Source organism: Tubulanus polymorphus, chromosome 6 (genome assembly GCF_964204645.1).
Source record: "Tubulanus polymorphus chromosome 6, tnTubPoly1.2, whole genome shotgun sequence".
NCBI classification, from domain to species: domain Eukaryota; kingdom Metazoa; phylum Nemertea; class Palaeonemertea; order Tubulaniformes; family Tubulanidae; genus Tubulanus; species Tubulanus polymorphus.
The window spans coordinates 6756802-6783929 of NC_134030.1; the positions used below are offsets into that span (position 1 = coordinate 6756802).

Sequence of the window (27128 nt, forward strand, 5' to 3'; positions counted from 1 at the left end):
ACCACCGCACGATGCGATGTATATATTTTCGGTATGAAACTCGATTACGCGAACTACCCTAAAACGAATCTGCCATCTATCTTAAGATGATTTAAGTCAAAATCTGGTGCGCGTTCTTTTGGCTGACGCGCTATAAAAATCTGGCGCACAACAAAGGTTTTAAATTGAAAAATAGCGCGTATCTCGGAAATATGAAAGTATATATATATATATATATATATATATATATATATATATATATATATACATATATATATAAATAGCGCAATGGAAAATGCCTTCTATAGATGTTTATGAGACGCCTGCTGTAAAATCGATGTACGATTGTCATACAAGTATTTGATAACTTTGATAATTAATAGATATTATCATTACATCGTTATCAATTACTTTTTAGGTTCGATTCCGGGGCCGTTATTGTTTGGTGTAGTGATGGATCAGTCGTGTCTGATTTGGCAGGAGAAATGCGGTGAAACCGGCTCATGTTGGATGTATGACAACCGAATGATGTCGCTGTGCGTCTTTGGACTGGGAGTTGGACTGTCGAGTTTAGGCGGGATTCTATACGCATTGGCCTTGTTTTTCTATAAACCCCCCAAGCCGGATTCCGTATCGGAGCCATCCACCTCACCGTCCCCGGACGCGATATCAGATACGACAACCGTTATTTCTTTATAGTATACACGTAATATAGACGCGTATTTTTTAGAAATAAATATTCTGTCCGGAAATTTATATCTCCACACCAAACAACTTTTGATTTCCATACATCGTGACTTCACTTATGAACATATTTTTTGATACTCAATAAAACTCAAAAGCCGCTTTTGATTCAGGTTCCTGGTGGGTTTTAACATGTATCAAGGATATTGGTAAAGAATGGGGCTTATAAAGAGAAACAGGACAAAACGCCTTCAATGATTGATGCATACCTATTTTTACTCTATCATATATATATATTTAAAGTATTATTTCTTAATCTATTATTTTACACATGGATCATGTCAATACTATCTATTTGAACGTTATCGACATCATTTCATTGAGATTTGATTTTACTCTATTCCATTATTTGCGAACGACGTCGTCGATCATGATTCGGTCATCATACTCTTGATGCTATCTCGTCTCTCGTCTCCGATCTGGTCAATTACGAGTCGTTTATAGTGAGCTTTGAACAGCATTAACAGCGGTATACATAGAATTATCGAGCACAACAGACACCAGTTTACCCAGGCCGTTCCTGCGAATAGAAAATCGAATGCAAGATTCACAGCGGTGGATCATAGGGGCAGGGTACCCCCCACTATTTTGTCAATATAACCTTTTCACAAACCTGGCTTAACAAAGTTACACATATACCGTGGCAAATAATTGCCGGTCATTTTGTTAAGATATCATTCAAGATGCCCAGAAAATGATCATTTTTTAAGATTTTCCTGCTAAGTACAAAGTATACAATTTTTCATCAACGTTGGCGGGAGTTACTTACCGATACCGGGTATCCAAAACAGGAACAATAGTATAGACGCCATAAGACTGACCGACATAGTCAAACAACCGCAGGTGACGAATTCAGCAATCGGATAACACGTCTCACACGTCATCTCGAAAAATAACGGTATAGTGCCATTCAAAAACGATATACCCAAAATACATGATATATATAGCGTGGCTGAAAAATACAAGTTAATACAATTGATTAAGTTCTGAAACTAAGACAGACCTTACAAAATATTTGTTATTCTTATGAAGGGTTTTATGTTAATAAAATCTGTGCTGATTTGATAAATCGCGAACTCACGTATCGTCAGTTTAGTCCACCCCATGCAAATACAAGTAAACCAGGCCATCATAATTGCTGAACCAGTAAACAGCGCTATAATGAACTCTTTCATTCTCCCAGCGAACAGATCCGCCAACCTTAAAGATTATAGAATATTATCAAAATGAGTTAAAATGATAATCAATTAAAGATTATCGAGGTCTATTCATATTGAAATTTAGTAAATGTGCACGTATAATCTCGTTTTACCGGCCGACGAGTAGACCTGCTATACAGCCTCCGATAGTTGAGTAGAAACCTAACCATCCCGCTACATCCTATGACAAAACAATCGTACACCAATCTAGAGGATATTCTATATTTGATTAAAATGGAAACAAGTGAAAGACAGAATAGAAAGAAACACTTTCAAACTACTACGATCATAGTAGTAGATTGAAAGTGTTTCTTTCTATTTACTAACCTGCGACACGTGAAGAGGACTAAGAATAACTTCTAAAACTCCACTCCATCCTATATAGAAACCACCCGACAAAGCGTACGGCGTTGCTGCCAACCAAAACCCCGTATTTCTGTAACGAAAATAATTCTTCACGCATACTTCAGATGCTACTCTAAAGCTGTCTTGTAGTTGTTTATGCTTTTAATTCGAAATGAGATGATACGTTGTTTAAAAAAAAATATTAGACCCTTAAATACATAGATATGGAAGATGGATCACCTGGGCTCACTGCTAATCGATATGCAAGAGATCGTACTTACGAGAATATTTCAATGATACCCCTTTTAAAATCGACTCTATCGGTGGAAGCGGTTAAACTCGGCGGTTTTGGTGGGTGTTCCGGAAAATATATACATATCACTATAAACAACAACGTCGTCCACCCAAACTCTGCAAAATCATGACATGCATTAGATTGGGAATGAAACACCTGATTTCCTATACGAGGCTGATAACAAAGAACGTACCAATATACATCAGTTTCATGATGCCATCTTCTTGATTCTGAACGTAGTTTTCGTCTTGCATTTTCAGCGACTTAATGAGCTCTTTCAGTTGGCTTGGATGATGCTGCAAACTGTGTGAACAATATTGAACGGTTTCAATTCGAATTATATGTGATTTATTGACATGGACTTGATTACAATATTTTGCACGTCGGGTTTTATTTCTGAAATTTCTGTACCTCGAATTGATTGCGGTGAAATTCACTAGTTTCGAGTTCAACGGTGGTGATGATACCATTATCGGCCCTAAAAAGTATACATTTTCATAGAATGAAGAAACTCCAAACCGTCATTATTATGTATTGAGCGAATGGATAATACGATAAATGATTAATTTACACAAAATAACGATGTGATTTATGTAGGAAAATATGTACAAACCGAAAAAATGAATGAAAGCTATCAGAATGTTACCTATAATGAATGGAATAGCGATACCGATGTAGATGAAGATGCTGCCTATAGCTGTGGCAGTCGTGCGTTCAGTAGCCGGAAACCACGTGGACGATATGACCGGTGGCGCCGCCATACTAACGGGCCCAGCGAGCCCATTCAATATGGCCCCTATATGCATCAACCTACATAATATATAGTATATCCATATATTTCGTTTCTACGATGAATGGATCCAAATTAAAACAAAAAGAATATCATCTGTGAAATCAATTGCACTGAAAGCCTAACAGGTTCGGTCTCCCAATTAGGGCCTAATTTAGACTCGAGTAGGAGCTAGTGACTGAACATAACCAACATCACAGGGAACAATAGAATTCCGCCTGGGTATGTCGACTACCGGAAATTATTCACCCTCAATAACCATCACTGGTGAGTGAGGAAGCTTTTAACAACATCAAATATAGCTCGAATGCAATCATTGGAAACCTGGGAATGGGTTCATTGCGAGAGTAATGTACAAAGATATATGCGGTTTTCAGGGATGAATACGTGAAAGTATAATAAGCAATATAGATAAAATATGAGAATATGATAAATATGCAAACACTCTGTGCTAGTGTTTTTACAGTTATATGTTATATTCTTACGAATTGTGGATAATATATTCTTCCGCGAGAAAAGAATGCCATAGAAAATCTACCAGAATCATTCGATTTTTATTCTACAGCAATTTTTCTACTCCAATTTAGTGCATCTATACATAACAAAGAGCGGTCACAGCGGTCACGATGAAATAGCCAGCATGAATGACGTCATTAAAATCAGCGGAGAAAAATTAAACTTACCACGAAACAAGCGGTGGTTTAGGAGTTATACATCGTATACCGGTTCCTAGGGTTAATAACCCAGCCGTAACTACCACAGACCATCGCAATCCTATAAAATGATATTTGAAATAGACAAAAACCAAGAATTCAATTTTAGACTATCTACGCATTCAAATTGAATGCACGTTATTTGGGGGTTTTGGTACTGGAGTTACTGAATGAATGGACAGTCTTCCATTCATTTCGTAGCCATTAATTCGACTTTTCGTCTCATTCTTTTGCGGTCTCAGCTCACAGCACTGCGTTACATAAACGATGGATATTGCTTCATCTACTAATAATTAATGCGTTAAAAGCTTTTTGCATCGAATGCGTGTCGTGTAATGATAATAATTGCGTGCTGTTAGAACGACCGAAGACGTCGAACAAGAATTTAGAAATTACATGAATTTCCAATAAATGGGAGAATAATGATTGATTGGTTCGCACCGATCGATTGCGGTGTCCATGTTCGTCTGAAGTAGAATGGTTTGTATCTGCATCACACCGAGTCCTGAGAGTGTGTGTTCATGAAACCAGGTCTGCCTGAAAAGGTCTGCCCACCTTTAATGCCTTGATACAAAGGTTCTTGGACTGAAATCATCAGCATGAACCTTTTTGTCGGTGTTGTAGTCTCATCGATGCAAGGGTTCATTCAGTTAATAAATACTTTGCAACCTTTCACCTATGCATCCATTGTGTTGAGAGGAGGGGCGCAAGTTCGCCGAATCTGCGATCTTCGTTCGATTAACGAGGATATTAAGTACATATTCTTTTTTTTCAATCATCTATATAGCTTTTGATAGTTATTACAACTAATTGATAAATCAACGAAATAGATTCGATTATTCGCACTGTGCTGCTTCGGTAATCGGAGGCTAGTGATGAAAGACTACTGCGACGTTAATAGGTCACAGCACGCTAAAAATATCACGAAGAATGACAACGGTGATTAGTTGAATAGTTTTGACTAGAAATAATCGAAAAGCGAGAGATGACGAGGAAATGAAAGGCATGTAAAGTGAAATACGTGTCCTCGACACAGCAGGATCGTTTCTTTAAATGTGACGAACTACAAACAGCGCAACACAAGGCTCGACGACAGATCTAATGATTAATTAAAGAACCGATCTATAAAGTTACTCTATGTTATTATCAGACCTGTCAAGGCCCGCGTAGTCGGAATCTGCGGATACGGAATGAATCATGTCGACTGTATCCAGAATCTAACGTTCATTAGCCAGCCGCTTGTCGAGCAAAGGTTAGAAATTCGATGAATAACGTCAATTATAAATCAAGATCGTGTTCACAGCTAATGCATATAAATAAGGCTAGAAAATATCGTTCGACCGGCCGTTCTCTCACCACGACGTCTATTAGATAAAGACTGATGCTACCAATCACTGCAATAATCCGATCGAAAACACGCTGTAATAACTGACGTCATGCCGAGACACAAGAACGAGAAAAACACGCTCGCAGATAAATTTCTGTCGCAGGTTTTTTTTAAAAGTATCTGGAACAATTTTTGAATTGAATTTAGAAATGAAAAATAATTGACTGTTGAATTAAAATGATTCTATCTACAAAAGATTGTGTTTTTCTTTGGTGCTGTCGTGTTAAATATCTTTAAGACTAAGCAAAAATAGAATGTTAAGATTAATTAGAAAAATACAAATTGCAGTCATTTATCGACATAATCAGTACCTTTTTGTTCCATGAGCCACAGGAAAAATACCATAGACAAAACGATGGTAATACATGTCCAATTCGACAATAGGGCTATTTCTTTCTTCTGTATTCCGAATACAATTTCAGCCGACTCAGCGATCGGTCCCCAGGTGTTCCAAACGGCCGACTGGGTCAACGCCAGCGACGAGAATAAGAACAATATGTACCACCTCACCGGGTAAACATCAGTGGCTAATTCGCCCCAGATAAACGGACTCGTCTCCTCTTCGGCGATGGTCGTGTAAGGTGGTGTAGCCGGAGGTGTCCGATAAAATGCCTCTCGCACGTCCATCACCGAACCACCCTCCGAATAGTACCTCTGCAAGCGCCTAGTCCTGTCGTTCACCTTTTTATCGATGGCCGACATACTCGAGGTACGAACGACGGGTTGTTCCCGGAGACTCATAGTTCTCGTTAATCGCATGTGGTTGATGGCCGGCATTTTCGACGGGTTTATCGTACCTTTTTAACTATGTAGACCTAAATATTTCCTGAATTAATGAGAATATTCCTCGAATTGGAAGGGTTCCACAAGTCCAGTCCTGTAGATACGTATGTTTTTCGTGCTTCTGGATACAGATTCAACGCCTATTAAACTCTTCCGCGCCGCTACGAAACAGCTTCCACAACTTTGATTACAGAATATTCCAATATTTTACGGCGCGAAGAAAAATGATTCAACGCAAAGATAATGGTTTTTAATATAAGATGATTTTATTCGCGATAACGACGTGTATGCAATAAATCATTGATGGTTATGATTGCTTATCGAACACTCGAACCTTAACGACAACGACAGCGATCCAGACGTTAGCCGCCGCGCAATACCGTATGCGTTCCTGCGGGCTGTCGGTGCAGCTCCGTCAACGGCTCGATTGAGATGTTCAATTTAAAACCACACGCGATCATTGGATGTTGGCTATTGATGAAACGTCACGGTGCCATATCGAATCGACATCGTGCCTTTGATGTTGGAATCACTGCCGGCTCGTAGGCTGATTGAGAGTAGTTTTAATTTGAGTGCAATTTAAAACATCGAGGTCTCATTGAAGAGCAGAGCTTCAGGCGAACAAGATTTCATTTCGGTTATAGCTAATACCTTGCGCTTATCAGATTCATATGTATCGGAAGGAAAAAAATATGGGCCCATTCGAGATAGGCATGTACCATACATAGAATATTCGTTTTATTTTAGGGGGGGGGGGGGGGCTACTGTACTGGTTCAGATTAACCACACCAAAACATATTAAATTTTATTTTACACAGTTTGAAAACCAAAAAATGACCTTTGCCCAATTGCCTTGGCTTTCACAGCGAAAGAATATTAAAAAATCGTCGGCGATCAGATTCACAGGGGCCTGGTTGGGGGCTTCAATTTCAATTGATTTCATAAGAAAGGGGCCATGGTGTCTGGCTGTTGTGACATCCATCGTTACATTTTGTCGACAACGCGGAACGGAAGCCACCGATGCAAGCAATTATCTTTTCCTTTAGTAACCGTCACTTCACGATAATGGCTTTATGAGCGTTTTTCGATAATGGCATGCGACCTGTCTGTGACATCTGTGCCACGGGAAAGGCCCTCATCTCTCGCTTGTACTATCGAGAATTCTGTCGGGGAAGAAATTTTGTATGTTTGTCAATTAAGGTAACGAGATACTAGTTACCGATACTATGATTCATTATGCCGAATAAGACGCCATTGGCAACTAGGCCATTTTGTAATCGGTGAATGAATAATCCGAGTTTATGGGATTCGAACCTATTTCTCATATGATTCAAACCTATTTCTCTCGTACTGCACCAACCAATTAAATTTAATCGACAAAACATTAAACCAATCGTGCGAGTTTTGCTTGGGCGTGGTTCTAACGCTGATTGGGTCCTCTTTATCATGGCGGGAAAGTGTTCGGTAGCGCACTCATGAATCTCGAGCGCGCGAAACCGACAGCTTACGGTGGAGAAACAGGAAGTGTATTTTATCTCCTCCCCGAAGTGAAACTATTCATTTCGCCACTGTTATTTTACAGGAAATAGAGCGGAAGATTAGCAGTAAACAGCCATGGCTGATACTTCGCCGATAGCTGATGAGGCGTCAAGTTATGATGACTTCAACACCTTCGAATTTTCTGACAAAACCATTCGACAAGGTGACTATTTTGATACTTAATCTTGTCAGAGTCCGATTTTCACTATTCATTCCTTCCCTTCCCAGGCCTATCTATGACATGTCGGTGTTTCCCTGACAAAACTGCGAATGGCAAGAATGTCCAACCAGAAATATGTTGAAGCTAGAACCCAAATAAACAGAATCCCGTTTTGTTTTTACATTTTCATTGTAGTCCACCATCTGCATGCAATTCACAATATTCGATTGACAAGAGTCAGGAGACAAGAGTGGGGATGAATGAATGTACAAATCTTTCCACAAACAGATAACGAAATCAAAAGTATAGACGCAAAGAAATGTGTCACTTTTACTAAACTTAAAAAAGACACAATGTTTTGGGGGAGGGGGTGGTAGAAATCCTTCTCATTTCAACAATCACTGCGTATTGACGAGGGCCCACAGAAGCGTAAAAAGATGTAGCCTACCTCCCTGTATAGAATCAAATTGTAGGCCCTACATGGGATAGTTCGTTTGACATAACAAAATAATAGAAATGCTTGCTATCAATAATAGTGCATAGGCCTATGGCAAATAATATATATGCCACAAAAGATATTCATTACTTCCCACTGTTGTTCATGGAAAACTCCCACATGACAAGCAGAATAAATTTGAGAATATCAGTATAGCTCATTGGAATCTCTGATAATACTACGTCAGCATGTGTGGTTTATTGGCCAACTCTTATCATTAATAATGTAGATATACGTCTCACATCATTGATTTTGTGTCCGGGGAAGCTGAAATGATCAGTCATCACTTTTTGAACAAATTTATTACAAATAAGTGGAACAATATTTTTTTTAACCTTTATATCCCACTGATGTAAATTAACGATATGAATTTGTTCCTAGTTCAATCACCATGGCAGTTCCTGGCTCGAAACATAATGTTGTCAATCAATTCAACAATGCTGGGAATGAAAGGGTTAGGCTTGAGGGTTAATCATGAATCTGGGCCCAGGACTTTGTACTCCCTATAACAAAAATAAATAAGAAGATACTGCAGTACAAAAGAAATATTTTTGAAATAAAAACCTCTGTTAGAAGCTTAATTTTCCATAGAATTTCATAGAATAACAATTTAACAGGAAAATGTTTGAAAAAGGAGTTTTCTCGAAAAAAGGTCTTTTCGTTTAGGTTTGACCATATCAATACATATAGGTCTACATACTATGCATTGACATAACATAGGACTACAGGACTATATATGCTGTTCATATGAACTGCACTGTGATCGGATCAACATGTTGCCAATGATGACAGCTCTGAGTGGACGCTTGGATACCTGCTCCACATGCATTTCAGCGCATTTCCGGCAGGCAGCAGGCAGTCTCACTGATACTTAGTTCCGGTGACCCAAAACAAAATGACATCACACACAATTATACTATGAATACCTAAATATCTGCCGTATCTTATGAATAAATTGAATTGGGAATCAATTGGGAAATATGCCTGTGGGACATAGAAATGTCCGGTGGACTAGGTAGGGATCTTATGCTCGAATAGAATAATACTATCCTGGGCAAACAGCCAAGCACTTAGTATTGAGCCATATATCTTGCTTTTGAATTTGCAGGTTTTATTCGGAAAGTGTACAGCATTCTTACCATACAACTTCTAGTGACAATATCCATAATGTGTTGTTTCATATTTATGTAAGTTTTTGTTGTCAAAATAGCCATAAAACATTGATTCAATGCTAAAGGTTACTGCATTTTCTCTTTAATGCAACATATTATCTTTATTTGCAGTGAGCCAGTAAAACAATGGGCTTTTGAGAACAATTGGGTATGGCTGGTTGCTTTGTAAGTATTACCGGAATTCGGATAAGAGACTAGACTTTCAATTATTTGTTTCCATTGAAGGGAATCGTTTTATTTTCAGTGGTGTCACAATTATTTGTTTGATAGTTTTGGCGTGTTGTGCAGATGTCCGTAGAAAGTTTCCGATGAACATAATTTTTCTCGGAATTTTTGTAAGTTACTTGGTATTTTGAAGGCGTTTTACGTGTTGAATTAGTACTACTGGGGTATATGGGGTCAGGCATCCCAATTTGATACCTTTTCTGTAATAATTTTAGACACTTTGCGAAGGAATTCTACTTGGAACAGTTTCATGGTGAGTATTTGGCTTCACTGAATCTAATGAAACCTCTCCTCATATTAGTGTCTAAGTTATGGCTGTAAAAATGTAAAAAAAATCTCTTGTTGTAAAACTCAAAAACAGTTAAACTGGTGTGAGTGAGAAAGTAGCCATGTCATCATCCTACCTTCAAACTTTACATTAGAATCGGTCTTTTACCAAGATCCAGAGAATACTTAGTAATACAACATTTCTTCAATCTCCAATTCTGAATTTCCAGTCGATACAAAACTGATGCCGTTCTTATGGCCGCTGGTATTACAACAGTAAGTTTAGACAATATCATTCTGGTTTCAATTCACTTCTGCTAAGATATTTTTGAAATACGTACTTTATGATTGCTAAAAGTAGTTCCTCCTTGTATAATTTCAGGTTGTGGCTGTAGGTCTGACAATATTCTCCTTCCAAACAAAGGTAATTAAATGAATGTGGGCCTACATCTGGATCATCAAAATTTTAGATATAAAACCAGAAAAAACTTAAACTTGCTTAATTCGGATCAGTTTTGTTCGGATTTTCACTCATTTCGGACTAGAATTCCAGTATCCTCTCGGTTATTTCTATTCAAATGAGAGCGCATAATTCGGATTTCGTTTAATTCGAAAACAATTTTCCAGTACCAGTTGATCCGAATTAAGCGAGTTCTACTGTACATGGTGGATTTTTGGTGAGATTTATTTTACTTACCGGTATGATTGTTTTGCAGTGGGATTTTACTATGTGCAGCGGTGCCTTATTCGTTTTGACGATTGTCCTTCTTGTTTTCGGTATAATTTGTCTGATCGTAAGGAATCGGGTTAGTACGAAATGATACTTATTACAAATTACATTCGCATGTTTGTTCGGTTGTTTCGAAATCAGTTACTCACACGCCATCTATCTATTTTCAGTATGCCTCAATCGCGTATGCATCTTTGGGAGCTCTGATTTTTGCAATGGTGAGTTTGGAAAAATTCAATTCTATTCGTTTTCATTATTCAATAAGCGAAATACATACAAACAAACTGGTACTGATTTTTTTTCAGTATCTGGTAATGGACACTCAAATGATGATCGGAGGTAAACACAAGTACGCTTTATCGCCTGAGGAATACATCTTCGCAGCATTAAATCTGTATCTGGATATCGTCAACATGTTCATGTTCATTTTATCGATTATCGGACTGTCCGGTGGAAACTAGCCTCTTATTACGGTAGACTCTGTCTAACCCGGTACCGGTCTATTGGGTTATCCGTTCAATTTTGGCAAAATTGATATAAGATTTCCATTTGCTACTGTTTTTCAATACATATTATATTTCGCCTAGTCCGGTATGGCTCTGTTCGGTAATCCGCCTTATCTGGTAAAATTTTGACTTCATTTCCATTCATTCAGCGCCTAAACCAATAAACCGCAACAGCTCTCTATAGGTGGTTCATATTAGGCCTGTAACTCGCATGTAGTACAATAGAAGAAGCTAACCCTCGGTGATTTGTCTGATGATGATAAGAAATAAAAAGAGATGAGTGTCAAATACCATCAATTTAGATTGCTGCTTAGTAGTTCAGTAAATCCGTATTCATATCCATCGATTTTCGTGGTTCTTCAAACTGGTAACCGCTTTATTCGGTGAAAACACCTAGGTTCCAACTGTACCGGTTTAAGCGGAGTCTACCGTACATATCCACATCTCTGTCATTAAAATGTCCAGGTAGCTGTAGTTGTTGTTTCTTGAAGCTGCCATTACACTGAGTGATTATCGATTATGCTCGTCAGAGAGGTAACTGGTTGTAGGCAAGATTAATATCAAACAAAGAGTCTTCGAAAGGCGTTAATTTGGATTAAGATATATATGCGAATATCATTCACAATTAAGTCCAACGCACACAACATAGGGAAACATGGAATCAAACATGCTTGATCTTGGAAACATCGTTTCCCGAAACCATGTTTCTTGTAAACGCAAGGGACACAAAGACATGCTCGGAAACATATTTCTGTTTCCGTGTGTCTCTATGTTGTGTACGTTGGGCTTAAGCGTTGTTAAAATGTGTCCAGTAAAACTGCAGAGTCATACAGATTTATTTTTGTTGTATACGCTAAGAATGTTAATAGTACTTACTATCGCTGAAATATCTAGTCTTATTGCACTAGTCTTAGTTAAGTCTAATTATTATGAATTTTAGATTAAAGTTATACAAAATATAACAAGCGATATATCATAGTTTATATATGTATTAGAATCCGCTTAGATATCTCTACTGACGGATCTGAACGTGTTGTGTGTATGTTAAAAATAGTGGTTACTGTAGCAAAATCCCGTCTGATTTATAGACTCGGTTGCTGTAGTTGAAAACTGTTTTTCTGATCTGACTTGTGCGTAATTTTCCAGTGAATTATAGTACATGTATTAACGAGAGAACATAGATGTGCGAAAAAGAAAGTACCGTACACTTTGGCTGACGACAAACTTTCCTCATTCTACCTTTGGTAAGCCGAGTCAGTTCTGAATCGGTTATGTTTCTATCCCACCAAAAAACCAACCTTAACGAACTATGAGTATTATTGTATTCTTGTTTTGATACATGTTTTTGTGCTTTTTGGTTTTTGGGTTGTTCGAAGTAAACTGCTAGATCTGACGATTGATGATTCTAAGTTAACTGTACCTCTAGAATGGTGAAACTTAACTCGATATAATCAGCCCTAAATACCGCTACTCGCAGCTATCCGCGTTGTGTTAACATCTTTTCCAGGTCTTAACATGTATTTATGTACTTCAATTTGTTTGATGTAGATTAATTCTATGATACTCATATTTATCTTAATGAACTTTATCGAATGATGTTTGTTGCCTTGCATTTATTCGTTGCATTTCTATCTTCGAAAACGGCTTTCCGGTAGGCTATACAGTGAATCTCGCCTAACTCAGATGAAACTGGGACCGGAAAAATTGGTCCGATGGGGAAATGTGTTAAGAAGAAGTCGGGAAAATGATTTTGTTTTTTTCCCGAGTTTGTCAGATTTCCGAGTAAGGCTAGGTTTACTGTATAATGATATGTGTTCGTTATGCATGAAACTGTTGAATGACTAAGATATTGCATGTCTATGAAATAGAATATTTATATTTATATAGTTAAAGGTGAAGCGGTTGAAAATATAATTACAAAAAATGTATCTTATCCTCCGAGGCAACAGCGCAGTTAAACGAAACTGTGATTAGACTAGTCTTGAATGTTGAGTCTGGTCTCAAGTGTTGGAATACACAGTAGTAGGCTCGTATCGAATTATTTTGGATTTCTCAGTTATTTCACGAGTTTTGTGTTACGACCGGGTAATTCGTAATGTATGAATATTTATTGGATGGAAACTCTTTGAGAAAAAATATATGTAGTTAGTAAAATTATAATATTTCGTATTTTGTTTGTGTTTTGTATTTGAAGAAGATCCGACAGTCTAAAAACATTCGAAGACAAACTTACATTTGATGAGCTCATTGAAGATATTCTTTTGTATTTAGACACCAAAATATTCGAGCAAATTTATATACGCGATACCAGGCATATCTGGTTGGCGTTTTTTTTAGCAGAATCCGAGGTCTAAGGACACGACTGTTTACATTCACTGTTTGACTGGCACACCTGTCCGCCATGTTGCTCGCAATAGTCAACCTTCACTGAAAAGAACCGAAAATAATAGCGTATGACAATTCTTTACTGATATGTAGACTATCTTCCAAAATCACTCGCGAATAAGCAGGCAAGTTACGTAGGGACGATCGTGGACAATGTAATGATGAGGAACATAATGTTTCTAAACACCCCTTGAAAGCGAAAATAATCGTGATGTGCCTTAAATTTGTTTTAAAGATTAATTGAGAAATTATGTCGTTTTCAATTTCTGGAAACCATTCAAACGTGACTTGCCCCTATCATTCCCTTCTAGTAGTGCTAGTAGTGTTCATGAGAGTTCTATATGATGATTTTTATGTATCAAAGCCTTCTGAATGCTTTACGAAAAAATCTGATAATATTCAAATACTTCGAACTTACCCACGCAGTCGAATTCGTCTTGACCGTTATCACAAATACGGTTGACGTTGCATCTCTCAGCGTATGTGACACACTGGTCAGGTACGCCATTTTGTGTACAGTAAGAATGACAATCCGAATACTATTAATACACCAGAACGTATAAATTAGAAACGATGACTGTCAACGGTATGCAGGCAGAAACGGAGGGGCCCCGTGTGTAATGAATGAATTAAGATTGTTCGTCTGCTGGCAGACGTATTCGGCAGAATACATGTACAGTGCGTTGTTACATTTCTATCTAATTACGAATTCTTCAGGACGCTGTTGAAAATCATCATGCGGGTGATTAATGATGACGTTAGAAATATGTACGGAAGCGCCCTGGGGACATAATGAATTTTTTTTTTGCTGATTGGAAAATCATTAAATTAGATAAAAATTCGTTTTTTTTGGTTAAATGTTATGTTTTATGACTTTAATGACTTTCTTCGCGGAATTAAATCATTTTTGATTTAATTTTATGTTTTTTCCATAAAATTAAATACAAAAATGATTTAATTCCGTGAAAAGAAGTCGGAATTAAATCAACGCCGGTTGAAAAAACATAACATTTAATGCAAAATCGAATTTTCATTCAATGTTATGATTTTTCAATCAACGAAAAATGAAAAAATTCATTATGTCACTAGGACGCCTCCGTAATTAATATGAGTTAAAAAATCAGTTCATTTTCGATGTTGTAACTCTCGAATCAAAACTCAGATTTGTGGAACTGGATCACGATTTTTAGATGTATTTACCACGGTTTCGACCATACTGACGATCAGAATTACTGCTATAGTCGCTATAGTCACAGAAAACCTCATCTTGAAACTTTTCTTGGCTGAAATCAAAAGCCTTTGTGTTTGAGAATGTTCTCAGTTCAAATTTTCAAGAAACTTGTAAGCAATTATTATCGACTTTTCAGAGACTCCTTTATATGAAGAATGATTTCCAGCTTCCAAACCCAAAATTGATATCCACATCCCCACACAGATTATTCCAAAGTTTTCATTCCCAGTCTTCACTTTTCAAGATAATAGTGTGGATATGTTCTCTAGATATAGCCAACACCCTCGTATTTTGAAATAAAACTAACGCCGACGGCAAAGTAGAAATACGAAATAGGTTTACTTACTTTAGGCTTATCGTTAGTTGACAAAATTCGCTTCGAGAGAACGGAGTTTCGCTGGCATACGGGTCGTGATGTCACCTGTTTTATATACACGAAAATGATCCCCATCTGCGAATTGGATTTTACTTAATCCGATTTGAAACCTCGTTGAGGTGACGCGTGAATATGTCTCAATCACCATTGACGATTTCATAATCGAAAACGCTATTTTCATTTAAAACCATTTATCTTGAAATATGGATGATTATCTCGGTATTTTACCCTTACAAATCCAGCACACCTGTCGGGTTTGGACGGGGGGGGGTGTTGATTTGTAAATCGGTTAATTCTTAACCGATTATTTCGAACAGTGCTGTTATCGCCAAAATCGGCGCCAATTGCCCTGGTCAGGACGATTATTTTGAGGACGATGTCTATAGCCGCGGGCACTTTTGGCATTTGCCAAATTTGACCCGACCAACGCGCTCTCAAATTAAGCACGGGCCAAATTTTACTCGGGCCTGATCCGTGCCAATTTGGCCCGGGCCAATTCGTCTGCATGTGATGGCAGCTATATTGGTCAGAACTGATCACCGAAATGCACCGAAGTTCGCCCATAGGCAACACATGTTTCGATACTTCAACTTCTATACAATCATTGAGAGGTACGTAATGACGGTTAATACGAATTTTATTGTCAACACGATATCGAAATACATTAAATATATCCGTTTATTAAATATGATATCGATAGATTTATTAAATCGGTCTCTCGAGTAGCGCTGCAACGCCGAGTTTAAGTTCAACATAACGATGATTTAACGATTAAACGTATTAAGAGTGTTTTTGTAAAATAAACTTACATATCATGGACTAACCACCGATATCGGAAACACAAGGAAAACTTACAGCAACTAGTATATGATTACTTCTACGTCAATTAATTCATTTTACATGATATATAGTTCATCTTGTAAAGGAAATGATATAATCGTATAGAAAATGTCGTTACTCTTTCACAAATGTAGCGCTTTTCTAGAAAAAATACTACAACCAGTGTGCCGATATAAAGTTAAAATCCCTGGTTCTGGCTCATTTTAATTAACTTGATCCCTAGGCCTATTCATTTTCGAGACATGGTTTTAACCGTCGACATTTCATTCGGTGGTTTTTGAAACCGTTGTTTGAACAGACTCAAAACGCGTTTGTTACACGCGAATGCTACGGCGATGAAAACGCCTTGCATCGAATTGATGACGTCAAATATGAACCAAACGATCAGGTGATCGACAGCGATGGCGACGAATCCAACGATCCACGTAAGACCCAAAACTATCGATACTCGGCCGATGATTCTAAACTGAGTGTGCATGTGACTTAGACTCGACCCTTTCATCATCGACATGCGGATACCCCAAATAATCGCAGCGAACAAGATGTAATTAATTAGGACCAAAAAAGAGATCGGCAAGACGAATCCGTAAAGCATAACTTGTTTGTTGCTGATCCAACAAATACCTAATCTTCCGTAGATAGCGAGCGAGCCGGTGAATTCGCACGTTATCAGAGGAACGACGATCAAAAGAGGAATGAACCACACTGACAGTAAATATAGGCAAAACGCCGTTTTCTCATTGAAATCTCTTTTAAATGTAGTGAACGCTAGGCCCATTTTAACAGCAATGGAGCTCATAGAAACGAAAACAACTAACCATAAATAGTGTTTCAGGGCGGATACATAGATGCATACGTCAGAATGATTGACAGTAGTAGTTGTCAACTGAAGTACTAAGGCGATCAGTAGAGCTACACAGAGATTCATCAATAACAATCCCGGTATATTTCTTAACTCGGCAAATAGTATGAATACTATTATTGTAAAACCTAAACTTAGTATCGAAAGTGAACTGCTAATTGGAACTATATGTGAAAACAGCCTGCTCAGGTCACTTTCAGTATTGATTCCAGGTCTGATGACACATTTTGTTGTTGAGTTGCCATACCTTTTTCTAATACAATCGGTAAGTGGAGTGTGGCAGGTTCGACTTGCGACAATAATACCACGACCGTAACGCGCTGTTATGTTATGCAAAACTAGTCGACCCGTCTCTGCCTCCATTTCTACAGAAAACCGTTCTACGGATTTCATATCGGCCGTTTCTGGTAGATGCGTGTAGATCGGTTCTGCGGCGCAGACCGTCCTCGGATTTATGTCGTACGTTGTTAGCGTTTCCTCGATGAAAAAGTATTCGAAACCTTCGAATACGCAGCCGATATAATTTCGACTTTCGTTGATTAGTTTCCAACCTAATGTTTCGTTTATACTGTATAATTTCCTTTCAGAATATAGATACTTGACGATCATTTCATATTTATCATTTTCAAGCTTTTTAATGTCACCGACTTGCTGAAGTGGACGATGTTTCCGATGATCGGAACACAAATTCACCCCTGGAAGTGTAATAGGTGTCTCATACTGGTCTGTAGGAAATAAAAACCTCAATTCAATTTCTATATTTACTTCCATGAAATAGATCTCCGTGTTCAAACGACACAATTTTCCATCCCTTTCATAGCCAAGCAGGCACGCTTCGCTTGTACACATGTATAAATTATGATCGAATATTTCATCAGCTGTGCATTCGCTATCGATAGAAACGATTGGTGTAAATGTATTGTCTAGAGTTTGATAACGCAGACCATCTGTTAAACTGAAGTCGAGAAGTATTTTCAGGCCTAATTTGTAACGTGAATATGGGTTCTTCTTTACCAATAGACAGAACAACTGATCCTCATCGACCTTGAGACCAGCATTAAAACATTCGATGCAATAATAGTTTTTGTATGCGAGTGCTCTGGAATCGTTGAACGTTATAATCGGATTCAGGATTTGCTGACAAGCCTTACATATCGGAGATAAAACGTTCGTTATCACAGGGAGGCGGGCCTGCGTGGTTATAAAAAGTGCTACCGGAGATGTTTTGGGGCGAATTTCTGTAACAAGTTCATGGTCCCAATCTTCGGCACATTGACGGAGTATCGGTTGCTGTTCATTCACCGCATTGGGATCAGGATTCTTGAAGAGTAATGAGCAATTTGTGGGAATGTTTCCTGCAGCTACCGCCTCTCTCACCGACGAATGCAATTCCTCGCGAAGACCAGGACAGAATATAAGCGGTTTGATCAGAGTTACCTGGTCGTTACGAAGACTATGACATCGTGCGCAAAATATGTTTTTAAACGGTAGCCAACCTGCTTTAAAAACAGCGTACGACTGCAACACGTGGTCGGTAGAATTTTCGCATTTAAGTTTTATGCGATTGTCACCATCAAAATCACTGGCGCACGTGTTGATCATCCAGTAATAACCTGGTTTTAGGAAATTGATGCGTATGCATGAGGCGTGTTTCACCTGAAAATGAAGCCTCTTGCTCTGGTCAGTCTTCGCATTAGGAACCGGTCCACAGCAGTCTCCAAACACATGACAGTAGTAATCCGACTGGACACAATCCGTACAAGTTGGTTCCAGTTCAGCCTCGCCGTTTTTTATCCAGGTTACATTTTTGACGTAGATTACCTCGTCGCCAATTCGAAGTTCTTTAGCACCTACTGGCAGAATATCGCCATCCGCAACGACTAGAACATAAACGTGAAAAAACAGCGTTTGAATTACATACCCGATGTTATGTATCTCTTCTGTAAATAGTTTCGACATTACCTGATTTTACCACTAAAACCAATGTTAGAACACTCCCACATAATTTGAACCAATTTTTCGATGCCATTTTGTATCGCTAGGCACTCAATATCCTTAAAATTTTCGAATTCTACGAGCCTATTGATTCAGAGTCCATAACACCAGAGATCTCTCACGCATCTCGGAAAATCATTCTCTAACTGAATAGATAAATGGTTTTGAACTGGTGATTTGAAATATCTTCCTTGAACGACGTGCGGTTTTGAAGGGAGGATATTGTCTACCCACGAAACGAAATATCATCTCATACCAAAATCAAAAGACCCTCTGTAACTAAGACTTTAAAACCACACCCATCTTTTGTTTCATTTTGACCCATTTCATCAACACTTATATGGCATCTACAGCTGCTGGCGAAGGCTATATGAAATTCAATCAACGATTGTTTGTCATTAGGATTTAGCTTCTTAGACCTTTTAGTTCGGTAATCTCTTCTACCGAAAATTACTAAATGAGCTTTAGAATAATTTCACGCAATCTTTCCATTTAAATCATTATTGTATGTATGTAGGAAAAATATATTACTTGGTCTGCGCATCCGCCTGCCAGAGTTCTGCAAAGATCATCAAATTAAAAAAGAATTTTTTAGCCCTGCTTTGTGTTTTCATCACATTTTATCAATGAAGTAATTCTTTTTATATGTCTTGATTTTCAATCTAGTAACTTGTAAAAGTTATGTTCAATTTCGCGATTTGCAAAAAAGTGTTGCTTTTTTCATTTTTTCCCATCATTTGAATCAAGTTAATCACAACTTTCACTCCCTCTTTAACTTTTTTTCTGCAGTCCATGAGAGGTTATAAAAAAAATTTATTTTCTTAATTTTCTTGCCCCCATTTCAAACCGCCGATGATAAGAAAAGCTTTTTTTCCATCGCCCTCCAAATTTGTTCATGAAAAAACCCGTATTCCAGGTAATTAGAAAAGGCCTTAATACAAATACACTATCTATTGTCAACCCGACGACCTGATGACAAACCTAATTCCTATGATTCTTCTAAAACGTAAAATAGAGCCTGTTGTACCAATCTCCGCTATTTGACAAATGATTGGACGAACCAGGGAAGTACCACCATTTGCTCTCGGACAAGAACGGCATTGATTTTCCTTGCTGTTGAACGCGCGCCATGTCACCATGTGCATTCATGCGAGCAAGGCTCTTCCTTGCAGCATTCTTCCTTTCAGCATCTAAAATTTGCAAAATTCCATTTTATTGCGGATCTCCTGTGATGTTTTTAATTGGCCGGGGTCGACATTTCCTCGGCTCTCTAGCTCATTCGAGGCGAAAAACGATAACAATTTAGCACGCCTCGAGCGTATGAAACCTACGTATTCTCGATTATAGCTTGTAGCTTATAAGTTGGAACCACAGAAAAATCAGAAAATTTGAACGTTTTAGATGCGTTTCCTGGCCATTCTAAAAAAAAAAAACGGGAATCAAACGCCGAACATCGACAAGCGGGAACTGGTAACGACCTAAGTGGACGAGTCGGTAGAAAACACGACTATCATCATTACCATCATGAACCGCAGTTAAAATTCCTTTTTTTAATGAAATATTTTCATTAATTTTATTTCGTCGTGGTAACCGTGAGCTACAAAGACAATTTCTCCATTTAACTTAATCGCGACAATGCATTTGCCAAATGATTCCATATAATGACACTGTACCTGCAACTTAACTTTCTTCTAAAACTTATAACATGCATTCTGTTTATAACCAGCAGAGAATCCGTCTGTCTATTCCTTTCTATATTCTATACTAATTGTGAAGTGGCGATTGTATCCTTATAGTGGAATGTAGTGAATGCAACTAATTTGATTTAACGTTCAGTAACCATGGGTGTTCGTTGTTCACATATGATTACTGCTGCTTATGTCGGCCATCGTTCTTTTCGTTTGAATGCTCAAGGAATCTTCATACATCGACGAAGCCGGGTTTCTGGTGAACGACACACCGACGAATCTCATACACGACAGCACCCTGCGCTTCATAACCAGACGAACCTCGTTGCCGGAAATGACGTAGATGAAGAAATTTATGCCGTAGTTCATCTGATAGAAGAACTCGATGATTTCACGAGCCGGTAACTCGCCGCTGATCGAGCCGAAATATCGCTTGACGACACCTTCGAAGATCCAGGCGGGAAGGGTCAGAATCAAGAACGAGCATGTTAGCAAGAGTAACATGGCGGTGATTTTGTTACGCGCTTTGGACGAAACTTTGCTGGTGTCGGTCGGCCTGTGGCGGAAAAGCGAGAAAACTACCAAAGCATTGCTTATTATGATGACTAGTGCTGGTATATACTCCATGGGAAAGCCGAGATAGAGTTGGGTAATCCATCCGATTTCCTGCGGGACCGCGCAGAAGTTTACATCACTCACGAAACGGATGTAAATGATATAATATAGCGTGGACAGAATGGCAAATATGAAGACCCCGACGATAATCAATCTTGCGACCTTTGGACTGAGCCTGGTCGTAATAAACGGGAACCAGACGATAAGAAAACGCTCGAACGCAATAGTAGCCATCATCCACGCACCCGTTATCTGCATCACATCTGGAATACCTGCGAGTGAACAAAACAGTCCATCATTAATTACTGAATTTGTCTTAACCCTGTTTTTTGAACATAAGAATACCGATATATTGACTTTGTCGTCCAAGTCTAGGCTTCAGAATTTAACGCTTCAATCATATATTCAACTGGTTAGATTGCCAGCGCCCATCATCGACATATTCAAGACGTAGGCTTCGTATTTATGGCTTTTTGTAGTCATACCAACGTTCACAAGCGAATCGGGTCCTAGTTCAACAGATGTGAGCTACGTTTAAATCAGAACGGTGGAACTGGCACCTGTATTATATCGGGACTTATTTCGCATTGGCGACACGCGAATTTGATGAATACAGAGCTAATTCCCTTTCTCTCTCTCGGTACTAATCCCCTCCGTATATTTGTACAGAGCTAGGGAGACAGGAAATAGCACATCGTTTGAAGACTTTTTCTCGCTTTGTATCCGTATTACTGCAATAGTGCAATTCACTGTCAAAAATATACCAGTGAGTGAGGAAATAACTGTCATAATTCATATCAATTCTAATTATAGATATTATTAGCATCACTCATCAATGTGGCGAATGCTTCTTTTCTAAGTTTGGATTTTAATATCTTCACCTAATACTTTTAAACAATAAGAATCTGCATCTTCTGTATAAGGGGGAAATGTCGAGATCCCTACAAGCAAAACAGTCATTGGTAGTTTGTATCACTCCCATAAGAGATTTATAAATCGTTATCACAATTGTCTCTAACTTCTTTAGTTTCTTATATTTCACACACATAGCTTAGGTCTGAAACAACTAAGATATATTTAGAAAATTGTAATGATATTCCTGAGTCATGTTTGGGAAATTCTGGGAGCTTTTAAAAAAATAACAGTTATAGGCTCCTACTTTTTTCGGCAGCAGTATCCATAGCAACCTTGCCTGATCATACAGGACAGGTGGCAGCCCTCTCAACAATGTTCTGGCTACGCTCCTGAAAGAAATGTAATATAGGCCCTAACTTATACAGAATTTGCATACCTTCACCGAGGATACAGCCGACATCGTTATAAAAACCAATAACCGCTTTCTTTCCCATAGCCAATAAAATCATGTTCAACCAAGAACAAAACCGTACCGACAGCATGGCGTTGTCGCAAACAGCTAAGGTGGCGATGTACCAGGCGTATGTGTGCTTTCTCATAGCGCTGTCCATCATTATCACCAGGGTCATCGTGTTACCGAAAAACCCGACCAAAATTATCATGAATGTCCCGATGAATCTCATCCACCGGACCCATTCGGGCAACTGATTTATGTCCCAGTAGAGGTTGGCAATCAAAGCTGGCCAATACTCGAGAATCCATTGCGTCTGAGATCCTACGGCGGTTGTACCGTTAGGGGGCGTCATGGTTTCCGTTGGAATGGTGGTGAATGTCGTCATTCTTACGACTATCTTTCTTCTGGCCGACGTCACTTCCGCCGTAAACACTGCAAAAAGCGGTACCTGAAAATATCATACGAGAAAATCACAGATATATGCGATCAGCTACGATCTCACTTTGATGGTTTCGACGAGACAATACTCGCAACTGGTGGTAAAGTTGGAACTGATCAATGCAGCAAAAAACAAGGAAACGAACTTTTAAACGCATGGATAATCCTCACGTCAAACACCTCATATAATCCTATTATTCTATTCTTTACATCTAAAACTGCTCCACAAAATGCTGGATTGGAAAGTAATCAGTCCTAATGACTGAACGCGAATCGTTTGACATTTAAACCGTCCATAGCAAAGCTGGATTTCTATTGGAAACGCACAGTTTCCCTCACTAATACAATTTGTCGCGAAAGTCAAATTGATCGACTACACATCCTTAATGAATAGCTGTTGATTAGCTACGATATTTACCTTCCATCGTCAGATAATTAATGACTTCCAATAAATATTCATTCATCAGTCATTTTACAGGAAATTACACGAAATTACGGATTCATTCAAAATATGCATCTACGTGTAAAAAGACGAATTATGAACCCACTTTCGAAGTTGGTGTTATTTTTCGCTTGGGTTAACAGGTTCTTTTACACCATATTGATGAGGTAGGGTTCCTAAATTGCATCGAAGATCACCTACGTACCATATTGTCACATTGGAAGGTCTTGAAGTTGCGGGGTTAGAAGGTACATTCAACAGCACTGTTTGAGAAGGGCCGAACTGTAACTCTATGTCGGGAAACTAACTCCTGATGGTTTTGTACATTGAGAAGGGGAGATGAAGAAAAATAAGTTTAAAATAATGTCATCAGCTAACGCTTGACGCAGAACAAATGGAATCGGACTGACATTACCTGAATTGATCTATAGGTTACTAAAAGCTACATTATGAAATTTATACAAAGTGCGTGGTAGCGATTTCAACGTTTGTTTATTAAAAAGTTGTTGTTGTGAGGTAAGTTTGACTTAATAGTTACGATGGATTCATTTTCAATGATCTAACCCATTTCACATTGTACGTTAGGCAGTCCACGGTGTCCTGTATCCCGGATGTCACATCTCTTACGAACTGTTAAGCGTGTACGTGTTGTGTGAAAAAAATCCTTTCGGTAAATCAGGCAATTTGTCACTTTCAGAAACAAATCGCCCATTTAGGCCACAACGTGTTCCACGCTATCAATCAATTGATAATCTACGTTTGATACACCTGAAACTAAAATCTGCGTACGTGGACGGAAGAAGCTTATTTTATAAGCTTCGTAAAGGATGAAACCAGTTATTTGTAGAAACTTTTGTACCACATCGAACAATTTCGGAAATGATATCATTTCCGGTCCTAACTGCACACACCAAATGCCATGCCGTGGCATTCCCGTGCGAATTCGCTCTGACGAAGCTTATTAGTTCGTGATTCGGTTTTATTTCCGTCCCAATCATTATATCCGATTAAGGGTCATTAGCCCCCACGTGACCAGTGTGCACCTCGAATATAAATCTAACGTCAAATTCATCGTGGAAATTGTTTGTTTGAAATCTGCGGATTTGACATTTAAACGACCACTGGTAAAATTGCCTGCAGGAAGACAGTGCGTAAAATTGATGCTGCATTTAGTTCGATTTGATTTCTCGATTACAACTTGATCAGTTTACGCAAGAATATTTCGGTATCAAAATGAAGCCTAAACTCTGAACCGAATCATCTATTCTGATATTACCGGGACATATTCATAATTTCAAACAGGAGACTTTACCGCACGATCTCAATGTGTGAGTTCCGAAATTAACCAGCGTGAACAATCAGCCCGATATCTTCGTGAGGCTCGAAAGAACCACGTATCTCAATGGATTTATTATGGATGGATTAATTTTTGTCAGAACGCGCGATATTTTTCTTTATTCAATTAGTGCGAAAAGTTATCTTCCTTTTTGAAGAGCTTATCTGCTTTATCAGAACCGACGGATCAAATGGAGACTTGATTAATTATATTTCAAAACGCCGCGGACGACATTCTCAACAAATAAATAGCGTGAGGTTGGATGTCGGCGAAATTCTTTCGTTTGCATTTTAGATCATTTTCTCAGTCGATTCGAATCTCGTCTTTTAATTTTCCGCGTTATACTTTCCGTTCTAAACCAGCTTATATTTGACCGGAAGCTGTTCGATTTATCAAACCTTCCCTATTAGTACAATAAGAAGTTGGTAACTATACATTATGCATAAAATGTCCATCAGGTATAGATCCTTTGCGCTGCATTTTGCGAGACGACGGCTACGTCCTAAAATTAATGCGTATCTTGAAATAAAGATCGGGATGCTCGATTAGTACGGTGACTGAATACCTCGTCTTGAATACCGTTTGTCTATTCAAGTAGTAACTTATTCCATTTTCCGTTTTGTTGTAGTAAGTTATCATTTGATTATTTTTCAACAGATTTCAACCGACATAATATGGAGAACCCCAACTGCCCGTCTGTCGTCAATGAATCATGACATCGTGTTATGTTCTTTGACAATAAAGTGAAACCATTCATGTAATAAACATTTCTAAATAGGCCCAGCGCTGAGCTCAGTTTTCTTATGCAGAATGGAAGCATCGCGATTAAAGGTATCGCGCCCTTCTCCAAAATCAACAACGGCTTCAAGCAATGTCTATACAAAAAATCAAAGACCAAACGTGAATCCGTTGACGTCTTTTCGAGAACATTGTAAATGATTAGCTAAACAATATGATTGACACTTTGAACTGAGACTTGCTGTTATTCATATTCGGAGATCAGTCACTGTAATGAATCGTGTTAACAGGTGGAGGCAAAATGAAAACATTGCAGTGAAACACGATCTAATTAATTGAGAAGGTTCCACAATTTGCAACTTCATCGAACATTTTATAATCGTTAATCAACACAATAAGAAATGAAAGCTTAAGCTGTCGATATGAAGAAACTATGAATTTATATTCTTTATGGTTTTTTTCAGTTTCGTGTTTAATAAAAGTTACACCCGGAAACATCATTCAGTATATTATTATCTATTATGAGCCGAATTGCGTTGTGAATTTCAATGTTATAAGAGTTTTTGTGCAGAAATCATCTAATATCACCTATATAAAGGCTCATAAAGCTAGGACCTATGAAAAGGTATAATTTCACTTAAAGTATCATGATAAACATTAACGCAATATGCGTCTAAATGTATTACAAAATCGACGTCAACAAAGATAATAATAAACCACTCAAATTATCAAAACTTCCGATGTGCGATTTCATTTCGATAATAGCATAAACAGGCTAAATAAGGAAGTGATGTAGGATGAATCCGAGCAAGCGAAATTCATATGATTTCAAAAATATTTCCGGTCTCTACAAATTGTCACGAACGTAATGTCGACATCTCGGAATATGACGCGGGTACGGGTATTCACGTTTCCGCACATATTATGATCCTAGTAAGTAAAATGAACTTTCTAAACGTTGTTCTATACGGTACAATGACAATAGATACGTAAAGTTATACATGTAGTATAAAGCTAGGTTTAAGTAAAAGCGAGGTTCAATCTACACTGAAAGGTGTTGTGAAATTGCAATTGAAAATACAGTAATCGGTCAAAAGAATATTCAATGTTCAGAAAGAACTAAATCGATTAAAAGCGATTAACAAATATCACTTTTACCAAGAAGACACACATAAAAACAGTGACAGATTTACTTACCTGGTCTGATCTTCAATCTCGTGTCTGTTTTTCATCTGATAGTAGCAGTTACAGTCTGACACTGTAATTGCATGACGTATCTCATCCCGTGTCATACGTCACACACGTCTGCGTGGACCGGGGGAACCTCGATTCGCTCTATGATATTTCTGTCTTCAATGATATTTTATTCATAGAATGAACTAAACGTATAAATGTTTGTATTCGATAAAATGTCTTTTTCTGACTGAATTATGCAATTGCTGCATATATGATGAATGGCTGATTTATTCACGAGTTTATTACGAGAGCAAATGAGCAAATGCCAATGTCAATGTCTTGGGATTCACTTCAAACAAAAAAAATT

At 38.2% G+C, this 27128-nt stretch overlaps 5 protein-coding genes across 8 annotated transcripts in view; 2 read left to right on the top strand and 3 right to left on the bottom strand.

Moving 5' to 3' along the window:
* Positions 1–760, top strand: part of LOC141907014 (solute carrier organic anion transporter family member 4A1-like) — a 34336-nt gene extending 33576 nt beyond the window's left edge. For both annotated transcript variants that reach the window (XM_074796552.1, XM_074796551.1), the window contains one exon: positions 398–760. In XM_074796552.1, the coding sequence (XP_074652653.1) occupies positions 398–678 (281 nt within the window). In that variant the 3' untranslated portion in view covers positions 679–760. The remainder of the gene's footprint in view (positions 1–397) is intronic.
* A 275-nt stretch (positions 761–1035) lies between these two features.
* Positions 1036–6229, bottom strand: LOC141907291 (solute carrier family 49 member 4 homolog). Its single transcript, XM_074796892.1, has 11 exons — positions 5764–6229; positions 4036–4126; positions 3209–3372; positions 2974–3040; positions 2756–2865; positions 2549–2678; positions 2250–2358; positions 2036–2103; positions 1805–1923; positions 1493–1675; positions 1036–1243 (listed from the first exon to the last, which is right to left on the bottom strand). The coding sequence occupies exons 1-11, from the start codon at positions 6227–6229 to the stop codon at positions 1092–1094; spliced, it is 1659 nt and encodes a 552-aa protein (XP_074652993.1). The 3' UTR covers positions 1036–1091.
* Positions 6230–7759: 1530 nt separating this feature from the next.
* LOC141907577 (protein lifeguard 1-like) lies at positions 7760–13470 on the top strand. 3 transcript variants are annotated; one of them, XM_074797261.1, is made up of 11 exons: positions 7860–7937; positions 8130–8237; positions 9539–9617; positions 9714–9767; positions 9847–9937; positions 10043–10080; positions 10325–10370; positions 10477–10518; positions 10811–10900; positions 10995–11042; positions 11130–13470. In XM_074797261.1, the coding sequence occupies exons 2-11, from the start codon at positions 8195–8197 to the stop codon at positions 11283–11285; spliced, it is 687 nt and encodes a 228-aa protein (XP_074653362.1). In that variant the 5' UTR covers positions 7860–7937; positions 8130–8194; the 3' UTR covers positions 11286–13470. The 3 variants fall into 3 exon arrangements, with proteins under 3 accessions (XP_074653360.1, XP_074653362.1, XP_074653363.1); XM_074797259.1 differs by lacking the exon at positions 8130–8237 and having other exon boundaries at positions 7760–7937; XM_074797262.1 differs by lacking the exons at positions 7860–7937; positions 8130–8237 and adding an exon at positions 9223–9445.
* A 2921-nt stretch (positions 13471–16391) lies between these two features.
* LOC141907292 (uncharacterized) lies at positions 16392–20150 on the bottom strand. Its single transcript, XM_074796893.1, has 2 exons — positions 20081–20150; positions 16392–18904 (listed from the first exon to the last, which is right to left on the bottom strand). Exons 1-2 carry the CDS (start codon positions 20148–20150, stop codon positions 16392–16394), a joined length of 2583 nt encoding a protein of 860 aa, XP_074652994.1.
* Positions 20151–20875: 725 nt separating this feature from the next.
* LOC141907293 (uncharacterized) lies at positions 20876–22806 on the bottom strand. The gene is made up of 2 exons (XM_074796895.1): positions 22614–22806; positions 20876–21594 (listed from the first exon to the last, which is right to left on the bottom strand). Exons 1-2 carry the CDS (start codon positions 22804–22806, stop codon positions 20876–20878), a joined length of 912 nt encoding a protein of 303 aa, XP_074652996.1.
* Between the last annotated feature and the right edge of the window lie 4322 nt (positions 22807–27128).

Coding starts and splice junctions, on each gene's coding strand:
- LOC141907577 (XM_074797259.1), top strand. CDS start 7,850: ATGGCTGATACTTCGCCGATAGCTGATGAGGCGTCAAGTTATGATGAC. Junction 10,371..10,476: donor TGGCCGCTGGTATTACAACA/GTAAGTTTAGAC, acceptor GTATAATTTCAG/GTTGTGGCTGTAGGTCTGAC. Junction 10,519..10,810: donor TATTCTCCTTCCAAACAAAG/GTAATTAAATGA, acceptor ATTGTTTTGCAG/TGGGATTTTACTATGTGCAG.
- LOC141907291 (XM_074796892.1), bottom strand. CDS start 6,229: ATGCCGGCCATCAACCACATGCGATTAACGAGAACTATGAGTCTCCGG. Junction 4,127..5,763: donor GTGGCTCATGGAACAAAAAG/GTACTGATTATG, acceptor ATCATTTTATAG/GATTGCGATGGTCTGTGGTA. Junction 1,924..2,035: donor GCAGGTCTACTCGTCGGCCG/GTAAAACGAGAT, acceptor ATAATCTTTAAG/GTTGGCGGATCTGTTCGCTG.
- LOC141907292 (XM_074796893.1), bottom strand. CDS start 20,150: ATGGCGCGCGTTCAACAGCAAGGAAAATCAATGCCGTTCTTGTCCGAG. Junction 18,905..20,080: donor CAAATGGTGGTACTTCCCTG/GTTCGTCCAATC, acceptor TTTATGTTCTAG/TCGTTGCGGATGGCGATATT.
- LOC141907293 (XM_074796895.1), bottom strand. CDS start 22,806: ATGACCCTGGTGATAATGATGGACAGCGCTATGAGAAAGCACACATAC. Junction 21,595..22,613: donor CGGCTGTATCCTCGGTGAAG/GTATGCAAATTC, acceptor GTTCACTCGCAG/GTATTCCAGATGTGATGCAG.